Source organism: Belonocnema kinseyi, chromosome 4 (genome assembly GCF_010883055.1).
Source record: "Belonocnema kinseyi isolate 2016_QV_RU_SX_M_011 chromosome 4, B_treatae_v1, whole genome shotgun sequence".
Lineage (NCBI taxonomy): Eukaryota > Metazoa > Arthropoda > Insecta > Hymenoptera > Cynipidae > Belonocnema > Belonocnema kinseyi.
The window spans coordinates 105,009,593-105,023,626 of NC_046660.1; the positions used below are offsets into that span (position 1 = coordinate 105,009,593).

The 14,034-nt window shown below is 27.3% G+C and overlaps 1 protein-coding gene across 1 annotated transcript in view; it reads left to right on the forward strand.

Moving 5' to 3' along the window:
* LOC117170606 overlaps positions 1-14,034 on the forward strand; it is a 32,881-nt gene that overhangs the window by 6,016 nt on the left and 12,831 nt on the right. Inside the window, exons 4-7 of the mRNA XM_033357487.1 lie at positions 2,364-2,629; positions 2,726-2,865; positions 9,148-9,402; positions 13,228-13,548. Coding sequence (XP_033213378.1) covers positions 2,364-2,629; positions 2,726-2,865; positions 9,148-9,402; positions 13,228-13,548 — 982 coding nt within the window. The remainder of the gene's footprint in view (positions 1-2,363; positions 2,630-2,725; positions 2,866-9,147; positions 9,403-13,227; positions 13,549-14,034) is intronic.

A 14,034-nucleotide genomic window follows, 5' to 3' on the forward strand; every position in this document is an offset into this window, starting at 1 on the left:
ATTAAAGCTTTTAAAATTCAAAAATTTGCAATTGAAATCTTTTAGTATAAGTTATAGGAAGATTACAAAAAAGCACCAATCAAAGATCAATTTAAAACTCAAGCTGTCAAATTATTGGAGAATTTAAAATTAAAATATATCACAAATAAACGTTTTACTTCTTATACCAATTCGTCTTCATTTTAGATTTAAAATTTGAACTTTTTAAGTGTACCTATGACTTCAGATAATAAAGCATTTGAAATTAATAAAAAGAATTTATAAAATGCAATAGGGCCAAAATTGAAATTAAAGTTGTGAAAATTAAGAGATTTGAAATGCATTAACGAATTAAACTAACAATTCAAAAATAGCATACAAATGAAAAATTGGAAACAATGATCAATAGGAGTGTGTAATCTTCCCTTTTTTTCTTAGTTTCCCCCTTTTTCTTGAAATCTCCATTTTTCTCTTATTCTCAAAAAACTTCCCCTTTTCTCTTCAAATATACGATATTTGAATTACGCGGAAAATTCTCTGAAATTATGCAGTTTTCCTATTATTGAATAATAATTAAATCAATTATAGCACTTAAGTAAATTATTTATGAATAAATATGGCATATTTTTCTGGAGACAGAAGTTGTTATCCAATATAAAATTGGGACAGTTACAAAGAATATAGTACTTTTTAAATAAGTATTAGAAGTTGAACACTTTAGTTAAAATTCAGAATGTTAAAAACCTAATTATAAAATAAAATATTCCGAATTCATCAACTACAATTTTAAATCTTTGAACATGAGCAATTTTTAATTTGAGTTTAAGATGACTGAAGAGTAGGACGGAATAAAAATGCTAAAATCAAATTGTTTGAGCTGAGGGAGGAAAAAACTTGTAGGTTGGCATTCGACAAAAGTTAAAGCAATTTTAACTCAGTAAAATTAAACGATTTCAAACTCAAAGTATTTCCCATTAGTTAAAAATTTATAATGAATTTGTTATATTTATAGCTTTTATTAATCACCAATAATAAAAAATTACGAAATTTAAAAATACATTATTTGCTCAGTAACCATTTTTTTTTAAATGTGCAGAAACATGTTTTCTGTTCAGCTGTAGAATGCAGAATATGAAGATGTAGAAATTTCAGATTCGAATCAATCCTAAAAATATGTTTTTCAACATATTCAAAAAATTGTAAATGAGGCAATTTTTTTTTTGGTTTGAAAATTTGTCATTGTAAATTTAAAAAAAGAGAATAGAAGATGTTAACCGATTTAAAATTGTTTTCTGCTTGTTTTGAATGTCGACCCATAAAGCGTTATCACCTAGCTCAAACGATTCGATTAATTTGATCATTTTTACTTAGCTCTACTGAAGAGAGTGAAGAGTGTAGTATTGAATTTACATTGAAAGTATTAATTATAGTAATGAAGAAATGACAAATTATTTTTTCTCTCGCTTGTTTAAATCATCGAATAGATATCCAGCAACCTAAGTATATTCAATTTTCAAAAATAAATTGTTTAATGTCAGAACTCATAGAAAATTATTTAAAAATATAAAATTTCTTATAAAAAGATTGTTCCTTTCGGCATTTAAAAATACATGTTTAATCTTTCCCTTATTTTCTCTATTTGTCTTGAGAAAGTTAACCTATTTCCCCCTTTTTGAGCTCCTTTTGTGCTATTATCCCTGAAATTGTATTCAAAATTTTCAACTTAAAATACTTAATAAATTTTCACATCGTGAAACTTAAGTTATATTTTCATATCAATATATTTAAAATTAAATTTTTTAAATGAAACCACTTTAAAAATGAACTGTTCCAAATGTTGATTGTAAGAGACGAATCTAAGTAATAAAAGCTCGAGATATTCCAAGATTGCAATTTAAAATCGTAAAAACTTTAACGATTTAAAATTGTGATTCCTATTTCAGTTAATATCACAAACACTAGAAATACCCCTAGAAATAATAAAAATAAGGAATGTTTTAATCTGAAGCTTTATGCATAATATAAATTAGTTAATTTCAAATAGTTAAAAATTAAAACATTAAAAATTAGAACATGTAAAACAAATGATTATTAAACCAAAAAAGTGATATCTCGGATTATTAAATACCTCGTTTTTAAATCAAAACATTTGCACAATTCCTTCAATAATACTACGAGGGTCAACTACAAAAATTCTTATCAATTATTAATGTTCATTATTATTAATTCTTATGAGTTTTTCGTACCATGTACCAAAGAAAGCAAGAACTTAACTTTAGGAAATCGATTTTAATTGAAAATTTCATGCTGACGAAAAGTATCTCTTCAGAGTTGAGGTTGATATATGATACGAGGTCGCATATTGAATTACTGGCTCCTTGCAGGTAACGATAATTGGCTAATCATGTACGAACCCCCCTCGGGGAAAAATGGACTGGAAAGTGGTGACGTCAAAATCGCAGCTATAGACAATGGTCTCGCATTTCCGTTCAAGCATCCTGACTCGTGGCGTGCATATCCTTATCATTGGGCTTGGTTGAGTCAAGCGAAACTACCTTTCAGCGATGTGACACGAGAACTCGTCTTACCCCAGCTCTCGGATCAAAACTTTGTACAAAATCTTTGTAGTGACTTGTTTCAGTTATTTAAGGTACGTTATCATAAAACTGAACGTCCGTTTACTTGAACATAATTTCAATTGGAATTTTTATTTGGATTTTCATGAAAGAATCCTACTCGTTTGCAGCAAGATAAAGGTTTCGATCGACACAACTTTGATAGACAAATGAGTGTCATGCGGGGTCAGATACTGAATCTACAGCAGGCACTCAAAGACTCTAAAAGTCCCGTACAGCTTGTACAGATGCCGGCTGTCATCGTTGAAAAGTAAGCTATTTAATATTAATGGTGAAAAATTTACCAGGGAAACACTTGTTCCACTTTTTTTTAGAGATTTGTTTCCATTTTAAATGAGGGGTTGATGCTTAGGGCGGTTTAAAATCACTTTTTTTATACATGGCAACGATTTTCCTAACTTGGTTCCAAATCCGGGAAAAGAAATTTTATATTTTGTTTTTCGACATTTCGTTGGGTTTTGTAATAACTAGGATGACCGCTGGACCGAGAAATGACCGTAAATTTATTTTTTGACCGGGAAGTTTACAAATTTTTAGAAGAAAAACTTGTCCAAGTTTGATTTCAACAGTTTCTTAAATAATTAGTTGAATTGTTATCTTTTTCAATTATGATATTATTCAGTTTACAATGTGTAATTCGAAAATCTTTTACTTAGAAATTGTTCTATTTTGAGTTTTTAAGCTTACCTGTTAAATTTTTAAAAAATTCTCATGCTGTCTTGAAGACTTAAAACTAGAAGAGCCGGAAAAAAGTCATAAAACGTTGGCACCCCAAAAAAACTGTTAAGGGGGCAGCAGCGATTTGAATGTCGAAAAGGTCCAAATTGGACCCTTCCGCCCTTAATGTTAAACAATTAAAAATTAAAAGCGTTCGAAGCTGCTCATTTGTGATAAAAAACGTTTTTATTTTATCAACTGTAAATATAAATAAATAATTCGTTTTGCTGGATCTGCACTTTATGTCTTAAAAAGTGAACAATAATCGATTTGCAAAACGATTTAAAATCCGTTCAAAAATAAACAGTTTCTATTTGAAAGTCTTAGTCATTAAAAAATGTAAACGTCTGATTGAAACTTTATAAGCAATTTTCAACTCAAAAATAACTTCATAATAATATATTCGTAATTAAAGGCTTTTATTAAACTTAAGATATTATTTGAGTCTAAAATATTCCATTTTGAACCCATTTAATTTCAAATTTTTTAATTAAGAAAAAAATAATGATTGAATATTTGGTAATATTTGTCTGTTCGTTTAAGACGAGTAAATTGAACCAAATATTTAAAAGTAAACAATTTGAAACTGAATTTTTTGACATATAATTGTTGTATTCGAAAAATGTTTAATTTCTAAGCCAAATTATTGAATTTTTATGTAGAAATAATAATTAAATACATAACATCTGTCAGAAAAAAGTGAGTAATTTCAAGAGATTTTTGGAAGTTTAAAAAATTCAAAATTATCATGAAAATTTAAAAAAAAATGCCTTAAAATCTTTTAGATTCTTTTCTGAAGATTTCTCAAATTTAGTAAAACCTTTTCCAATATTCTCTTAAAATAATTTTTCAAAATGAAAATTCATTTTCAATTTTTCTAGGATTTTCCTCTGAAAATCGCTCACAATTTCTTCCATAAATCTTCTATAAATAAAATATATTCAGAAGTTGCGCAACAATTTAAAACAACTTCTACATTTCTCAAGATTTTGAAATATTTTGAAGGTTTTCAAGGATATCTAAACTATTCAAAATTAAAATAATTTAACTTCTAATTTAAGAAGTGTTCAGTTTAAGAAAATGCAATGTTTAAACCTTCTAACTTAAAATTCCTTAAAATAATATAATTTATAAAATTGTTAAGTTCATTGATTGACTTTTTAATTCAGAGCATTGAAAATAATATCGTGTATTTATATTTTTAGAACGGAATCTGAATCTTTGAACTCTATAATTTATGAAAAAATTTCAAAACATATTTTTAATTTGAAAAAATTTAAAAATAACTTCTTGATTTCTCAAGATTTTGAAACTTTTCAAGGATGTTTAAACTATTTAAAATTAAAACAATTTTACTTCTAATTTAAGGTGTGTTCAGATAAAAAAGTTACATTTTTCAATATTTAATGTTTCTAGCTTAAAATTCCTTAAAATAATGTAATTTTTCAAATTGCAAAGTTCGTTGATTGATTTTTTAATTTAGAGCGTTTAAAATGATAAGGTGGAATTATATTTTTTTAATTGAATCTGAATCTTTGAACTCTATAGTTTATAAAAGTAAAAAATTCTAAATTTGGCAGCTTTCAATTTCAATTTAATTTTGTAATTTTCAATTTAATATTGTTCACTTGAAAATTGTTTGTATTTTTACGTGTATATTATTGAGCATTTGAATACAAAACTGAAAAATTAAAAAACCTTTAAGCATCTATTTTAAAATTTGAAAATTCATCAGGTCCACTTTAAGAGCTTTAATTTGTAGTTTATTTTTTTATTATTTCAAATAGAAAACCGGGAATTTGGTCTTTTTGCAGCAAAATTAATGTTTTTTTTTATCCATATAAGCACTTTTTCACATGGAATAACAACAGGCACCAGTTGTTTCCGCAAAACGTATTGTCTAATAAAATTCAATGAAAAGGGTGATTTGCCGGATACAATAACTTTAGACTTATTAGTGCTAGAATATTGTTGTTTATATCTCCGGCTGTATTTTACAGGGAATTGTGTGCATTGTAATTCTTGTTCTGGCTATTTAGGCGCAGCATGTGCAAATAAGGAAAAATGAAGAAAATCCTTACTTTTTAAATCTATTTTAATATATGTTAAATCCTTCGGAATGTTATGTGATGTTTAATCATTAGAAGTTTTTTTAGATACCAAACTAAAGGGTTAAATTTAATTTTAAAATCTTAAATTTTTAAACGAATGTAAATTGTTTTAACAATTTACTTTCACAACTTTTTTCAGCACTTTTCTTCAGCTGTCTATTAAAAAAACATATACAAAGAATAAAATAACTATAAAAATTGTTAATTAAATCAAGGATTTTAACGAAAATTTACAGAATAACCCCTAAAAAATGAACACAAATTTGGGGAATTTTTTCTAGTTTCTGCTATTCATATTACAACTCATGGTTCTTGAAAATATAAATTATAATTTTTATATTTATGAAATCATTAAAAAATGAGTTATTAGTTATTTCCAGTATTTAGTCAAATTGTAAAAGTATTTGTCCAGAAGTTCGTTTCTTTCTTATGAAATAAAAATTTATAAATAAAACGTCTGGGCTTTGTGCAGAAGTAAAATTTTTGCATTTATGCGCACCTCTATAAGTCATCGAATTTTCATCTGTTATAATTTCGAAAAACACAAAAATATGCAATTTCTTTTTTCTGATTTGGAACTTCGAACACTGAAAAGTGTATTTGGTCAAACCCTCTATTTTAAATAACATTTTTCTATAAATGTACGCTTATTTCGTAATATCATTGTTAACTTACAATTCCAGGGAGGCAATTCGGCGGACGATTTCAAATTCCCGGTCGTTTCCCGATCAAGTTGTTTAATTTTCCCGGTTAACAAAAAGTAACATATTCATATTTACCGCCAAACGAAAACATTTATTTTAATTAATGACGTTCATTCTAAACATTATTTAACACAACAGACTCAAAGATATCAATTTTTAACAAAAAATGCAATAGATAAACTTTTAGTTGAAAACATTAATTTTCAACAAAAAATTCAGATTTTCAAGAAAATAGTTCAATTTTCAACTAAAATGATGAATCTTCAACTGAAATTATTAAATTTTCAATAAACAGATTAATTTTCATTTAAAGAATTAATGTTCAACCAAACAGATGAATTTTCAACCAAAATTATGGAATATTTAATTGAAATGAGTTAATTTTTCAGTTAAAAAAATTACTTTCCACACAAAAAAATAACTGCCAACAAAAAAACTAACCTTAAAAAAATAGTTACATCTTAAAACAAATTGATTAATTTTCAACTAAAATTGTAAATCTTCAAGTAGAATTGTGGAATTTTTAACTAAAGTGATGATTCTTTAACTAGAATAGTTGCATTTTTTTAAAAAAGGTGAATTTTCAACCAAAAAGATTAATTTCTACCAAAAACGACGAATTTTCAAATAAAAAATATAATTTTTTACCCAAAAAATAAATAGTTACATTTTATAGTCAAAAAATGAATGCCCAACCAATAAGATGAATTTGCAACTAAAATGATGGAGTATTCGACTGGAATAATAGTTACATTTTCAAACAAACAAAAATTTAACAAAAGACCCTAAAAGAGGAATTTTTCACTAAAATGATCAATATTTAACTGGAATACTTAAATTTTTAACCGACAAGAGACATTTTTAAACAAGAAGATCAACTATCAAAGAAAAATATCATTTTTTACAAAAAAAATCCATTCTTTAACAAAATTAATTTGTAACTAAAAAAGATGAATTCGCAACGAACAATGTAAAAAAATTTTATTTATAATTCAGAATTATTACTTTAGAAAATGCTACTTCTACTCTAAAAACGACTTGAAGTAGTTTCTTTATCTCAAATTTGGAAGAGAGAACTTTCAAATTTTGGAGGATTCTGACTTGGAGCAGTGATTTTTTAAATACCTTTGTTCGAAATCCGAATAATTCTTTTAAAAAATTCCCTGTTTCAAGTGATATTATATTTCTTTAAGAAAACTCCCTGTCCTAAAATTAAAAACGATAACTATTTTCTGAAATTCCCTGTTTCAAGTTAAATAATTATTTTCTAAATTGACAAAAATTATTAAATTCTCGGTCTTTGATGAATAATCATCACAATACAAAATATATATTGATTTAATTCTTTCAGATTTTCGAAGGGAAACGGAACGCAGAAGTTATTTTCCTTTTCGGGCGCATTCACACAACGCTTCCAAAGCAAGAGTCCTTTTTTCTCCTGGTGTTGACTGCTTCGAATATCGGGATCGATAATAATGGTTTTATCGAAAATAAAGTTACTCGAGCATTCTACAACGACGACTTTCTCCGATTATATTTCTCAGTAATTCCCATGACCATTCAAACATTGCTTTTTAATCAGTCCTTACAGGATTAGTTACTGTTCATTGTATTAATCAGTCTATACACGATCATATTAATTAATTGAAATCTAAATATTATTCAAATGCTTATACATTGTATAGAGTAAAATATATTCACGTTGAAGTCAGTCTCCCTCGATATGTTTGAGGCAGGGATTAATTTATTAATGGCATGAAAGATCGCAAACGTATGTACAGATTTTATCCTAGGCATCGAACCAAAGCTACAACTTTGAATCGATTATACTTTTATAGCGTTTGTGCCAAGAAGATATCTTATTATTAAATCATTGTATATTAACTCTCGTGTTTCTCTGCGTTTGATCATCTCTCTCAAATCATATAAATATATATTCAGCGCCTGCGATAAAATAATTGAAAGTGTAAAAAATGTATGAAGCTGGAACGTGTTTTGTCATTAGGTCTGGATTTCTATAAATTCGAGGCGATACTCGTTAAGCATTTAATATGGAGAAATTTTATGACCGATCGCGGATTATAGGGTGGAATCTATATTTATTGCCAGTTAGGAAATAAATTATACAAAATTGCGGAATTTCCATGGAAATAAACCTTTACGTTTGTAATCACTTTCTCATTGCATTGAAGTAAAAGAACTTCTCTTGATTTTTCAGTTATAGTTCTTGTTTATAGAAAAAGTATATTTGCTTTTTACGAGGCTGCAATCAATTAATCGTCCCGAGGCATCATATGTTTTAGAACGAAGTCGGATCTGTCAAAAGACAGCTCTTTTGACAGTTCTTGTCACTTTCGATTAATGATCGGGATTTTTTATCAGTGGTGCTTTTTGTATAAAATTGAATTTTTACGCGGCACTTGCGCAATATTGCTGACAAAAATAGAAGAAAATGGAAGCCATAGAACTTTCCGCCAGGAGGCCGCGAGCTGTATCTCAAAGACCAACTACATGTCCTGGCGCTAAAGTAATTTATAATTAATAATTGACCATTCTTTTAGTCTTATTTCCAAAATTCTGTAAATAAATCTTAGAAATTATTGATTTAGACATTCCAAAGAAACTTAAAAATGATAAAAGAAATGAAATTGTACGGTTAATTTTGCATTAAACCATTTATGTTGTCTCATGAGTTTTTTGAAGGCCTCGAAGCGAATATAGAAGACAGTGTGTAAGTTAATTATAGATAATGACCTTGTTTTAAATTTATTAGTAGAGATTGTTTTTAATTTTGATCGTACTTACAATGTATTTAAAACGGTTTTTAAAGAATGTCTTTATTTTCATGGTACCTATACGCAGAAAATATATTTAATACATAAATCCACTTTTAATTTTCTATTGCAAGGATACTTCCACTTGTTTATTTTGTATTAGAGTAGAAACTTTATTTTTTATTTATTTATTTCTTTATTTGTTAAAAATTTAGTGTACAATGAGATATGTGCAACCACCTCGCATGCAATCTTTTGCTCCACAAAACACTTATTGTCCTCCTTCAAGTCCTTTGGATGCAGGAACTACTTATCATCTTTCCTACTTGAATGTGGATCGTCTTGCTCGACCCAAAGCTTTTCGTCCTACGCAGAATTTAGACGTTTCCGATGGAAAATTCTCTGACGACACTACCACCAAAATGAGCTACAAACCTGTTTGGAGTATCATCAAAGCGAAACCTATTTTACCACGAAATAGGTAACAAAAAACTGTTTTTTCCTTTATTTTCCCCTTTTTCATGGAATTCCCCTATTATCAAAGAATGTCCCCTTTTTATTGAATAATAATTAAAACAATTATAGCAGTTAAATAAATTATTTATGAATACATAATTTACATGTTACCAGTGCTGAACCATTAAAAATACTTTTTAAACAAATTTGAAGATGGAACATTTTAAGAAATGTTGAAAATGTGAAAACTGAAGACAGAAGTTGTTATCCAATATAAAATGGGAACTGTTACAAAATATATACTACTTTTTAAATAAGTATTAGAAGAACACTTTTATCTGAAATTTACAAAGTTAAATATCTAATTAAAAAAATGGAATATTCCAAATCCATTAAATTCAGAGTTAAAATAAATAAAATCGTTTGAGTGGGGGGGGGGGGCTTGTGGGGTGGCATTCGACAAAAGTAAAGAAAGAAAATTTAATATACAATTTAATGATTTCAAATTCAAAATATTTCCTTTGAGTTCAATATATATGACGATTTTTTTATGTTTACAGCTTTTGCAAATGTGCAAAAAACGTGTTTTTGGGGTGGAGTCATATGGACACATTTGAAAAAAAGTTGAATATGTCGAATCTGAAAGTTGTTAAGCTGGAACTAAAGAAGCGTTTTATAATTTTTCTTTTTCGGAAAAAAAACTTGTGATATAGGTTTTTTGATACTTCATTTTTTTTCGATTTTCGAACGCTATAATAAACATCACGAAAAAGAATTATTCCAAAAAACACATTTCTGTACATTTAATAAAAATTCTATATGAAATTCTTTTTTAATTTAGAAAATGTTAAATTGTAAATTTAAGAACGAGAATAAAAGATATTAACCGATTTCAAATTTGAATTATTTTCTTCTTTTGGATTTAGACCCACAAATTTTTGTCCTTCAGCGCAAACGATTCGATTACTTTTAGAATTTTTGCTTCGCGCTATTGAACATATAAAAATTGCGTATTTAAATAATTTTATTTTTTCTCAGACTTTTTTATACCAGTGTGAATGAATTTCCAAAGCCCAAAGTATATTCACCAATTTTTAAAAATAAATTCTTTAATGACAGAAGTCATTGGAAATTATTTACAAATTTAAAACTTCTTTTGAAAAGATTGTTCTTTTCCACATGTAAAAATAAATGTTTAATCTTTTCCCTATTTTCCCCCTTTTTCGTGAGAAAATTACCCTATTTCCCTCTTTTTGAGCTTCTTTTGCGCTGTGATCCCTGTAATATTTTGAACTATATTTTTCATAAAGATACTTTATTTTGAAGATACATTGATTTAAAAAAATGTACTTCATAAAAATTGCACAATGAGTTAGGGAATACCACACTGCAGTTGAAAATGGCCTACAGTAGATAATCATTATTTAAAAGCACAAACATACCTGAAATAATTATTTTTTATTTTCATTCATGCAAACATTGCATTATTTTGCATTATTGTATTATTGCCAATTAACGTCTATCCCAATAAAAAGATGAAAAATAATTCAACGGGATTTTCATTCAATCATTTCTTTTTTCCTGCGCACTGGACCGAGAATTTCTAGAGACTGAAAAGTGACGAGAAAGTAGAGCTTTTGTCTCTTATTCAGACAAGTTTGGTACATTATTGTTCCGGGCTTTGTTGTATATTATTGTAATTTATTGCAGTTGAAATATTTATCAAGAAAGTACAAGAATATACAGTTTATGCATCAGAATATATTTTTTTCGGCCTGGAATTACACAATTTAAATGGAGAATCGAGAGAAGTACAGTTGTACTTGAATCTCTGAAACTTCAACTTTTTATGTGAAAATTAACTATGTAAGATAACAAAGAAGATGAAAAGACCAAAATTATGTACCCAGAAAAGATCGACAAATATGTTATTAATCACTTTTTATAGGGCTTGTAGTTTTGTTTTATTCTTAAAAAACAAAAGTAAAAATTTAAAAATTAAATTTGTAGATAAACGACACAAGCTAAGAAATAACTAAATAGACAAACGTTGTTCACCCAATAAAAAGCTACAAATTTATTATTAATTAACAAAAGAGAATGCACAATCACAAAATTATAGGTGCCTATACTTTGACCTTTAATTTTAAAAAGTATGCGCACAAATATGTGGGAAGTATATAAAGACCGAGCGCGTAGCATGATGAGAATATTTCCAATAGCAATCACTTGCACAGTTTAATGCAAAATTATCTCATCCGTTTTTTGAAGTATCTTATTATCCTGGGTCAAAAAAGAATAACGTTTGAAATGCAAAAACGGTACATTCTTGTATACTTTCATGTAAAACATTAAAACTATAATAAATGAACCAATATATAAAAAATATAATAGAATGTACTCGCATAAACGTTTAATCCGGAGGCTACGAAACCCAAAAAATACGAAAAAAGTAACAAATTCATCCAAACAATAGAAAAACACTGGTGGACAACATTTTTACAAGAAAGTTCACTATTTTTACAACTGCAATTTTTTTTAAACTTGTACTTTTTGTGTAATAAAATGTAGAACATTTAACAACAAAAATACAATTAAATATAAATAGGTAATTTTTACTTGAATTTTCTTGTAGAAAATAAAAAAAAATAAAGTATAAGTTTCCATAATTCAAAAATTTTTATAACTTTTTATCAATATTTTTTTCTACTTTACGTTAAAATCTAAAATCTATTACAGAAAACTATGGGATTTCACATTCTTTTTAATTTGGATGTTTGACGCCAAAAAACACTCTTAATTTTATGTAATTTATCGTAGAAAATTACAAATCTTTACCAAAATACAAGATTGGTTAAAAGTTAAAATATTGGGAAACTGAATTGAAATATATGTTGTATATACTGTTAGCTTACTGTACAAAATATGCAATCCTAATGGACATTTTTTTGCAAAAAAGTGCAAAAAACTAGAACCATTTTTACAAGAGAAAAAACGATAAATTACAATAAAAATTACAGAAAAGTACAACTTCTTTTATTATTGAGACGAATGTTGTGCTTTTTGTTTTTTATTGTATATTGTAGTATTTGATTGGAGTTGTAAATTCCTACAAGAATTTAGAGGAATTTACAGGTTTTACAGCCAAAAAATTGTTCTTTTTCCACCTAGGATGAAAAATATTTATAATATTGCAATGGGATAATTTTAAATTAAGATGTGTGCATGATGGCAATTAAAAAAAAAGCTCCTAATGTTTAATGTTTAAAGAAACAGTGGAGTATTAAAAAACAATAATGAACAATGAAATATATATCAAACGATTGGATATTGTATATGTAATTTAAAATGATGTCTTTGCAATTTTCTTAATATTTTTCATTTTAGGTAGAAAATTAACATCTTTTTGACTTCAAATAAAAATTAAAAAATTGAGAAAATAGCATTTTCCAAGGCTAAATTCAAAAAAATAATGTTCGAATTTAAAATTACTCTCCCTTAAATCCTAAATTTGAAATCGTGGAATATTATAGGAATATTATAGTTTTGTGCTATTCAATTTAAAAAATTCTGAATATTATAATATTTTTAGGTTTAAATAAAAGAATAGGAGATTTTTAATGATTTTAATTTTGAAATTATTTATTTTCCTAGGGTTTGAAATTTTATTTTATTAAATTTTAAGTTTACTGTCTTGCATGCTTGCATTTTAAATGCTTTGATTTTTATTTTAGTTTGGAATATTGCACCTTAAAAATTGGTCAACTTTGCAAGAATAAAATTTCAAATTTAACAACCTGCAAATAGTTTGGAATAAATAAAATTTTGAAAAATACATTTTTTGAAGCAGACAGATTACAGGGCGCGGTCCCATGGAATGTATATCGACAGCGAAACATGACTTTGTAGAAAAATATGTTCCAAAACCCGAAGTTATAATTCCTTGTGGAAATATTCGAGTGTGTAATGGACCCTTGGAAGGAGTAACGACAGCGGCGATGTCTTATGTAGATCCGGGACCTACAGATCCACTCACCAGTTTTAAACCACAAAGAATATATCGTCCTAGCGATGAACCTGCACCTAAAGATACAACTCAAAAATTAAGTTTTCAGCCCTTTAGGTTACCAGAAAAAAAAATTTACCCATGGGCCCAAAAAGCTGTTTACAGGTATATATAATAAAATTCCCGGTAAATATTCGTGATTTCTCCCGGTTTAGAAAAAATTAGCTCTCTTTGCGAAACCCACAGTTTTTTCACATATATGATTAATCGCGAAAGTCGATAATCATTAGCAAACCTTTTTGCAAGAAATCGATTGATTTTAAATGATACAGTAAGTAGGATAAGGAATTTTTTGTGTTTAATAAAGGAAAATACAAAGGTGCAGTTTATTGCACACTAGCAGTAAATGAACGCGTGCAAATCGCACGCTCACGTCTCTGGATTTTTATTTCCTAACATGAGAAATATGAAAATTTTTAACCAATATTATGTTTCAAATATTTTTGAACCAATACTTAATAATTTCGAATTGAAAGCGTCTATAATTTAAAATATATAATTAAAAATTTGTCATAAGGACAACCGCAGGATTTCGCCGGGAGCGGGTGCTAATCTGAAAAATTGCACCCGCTTCCAGCGAAATCGTGGTAA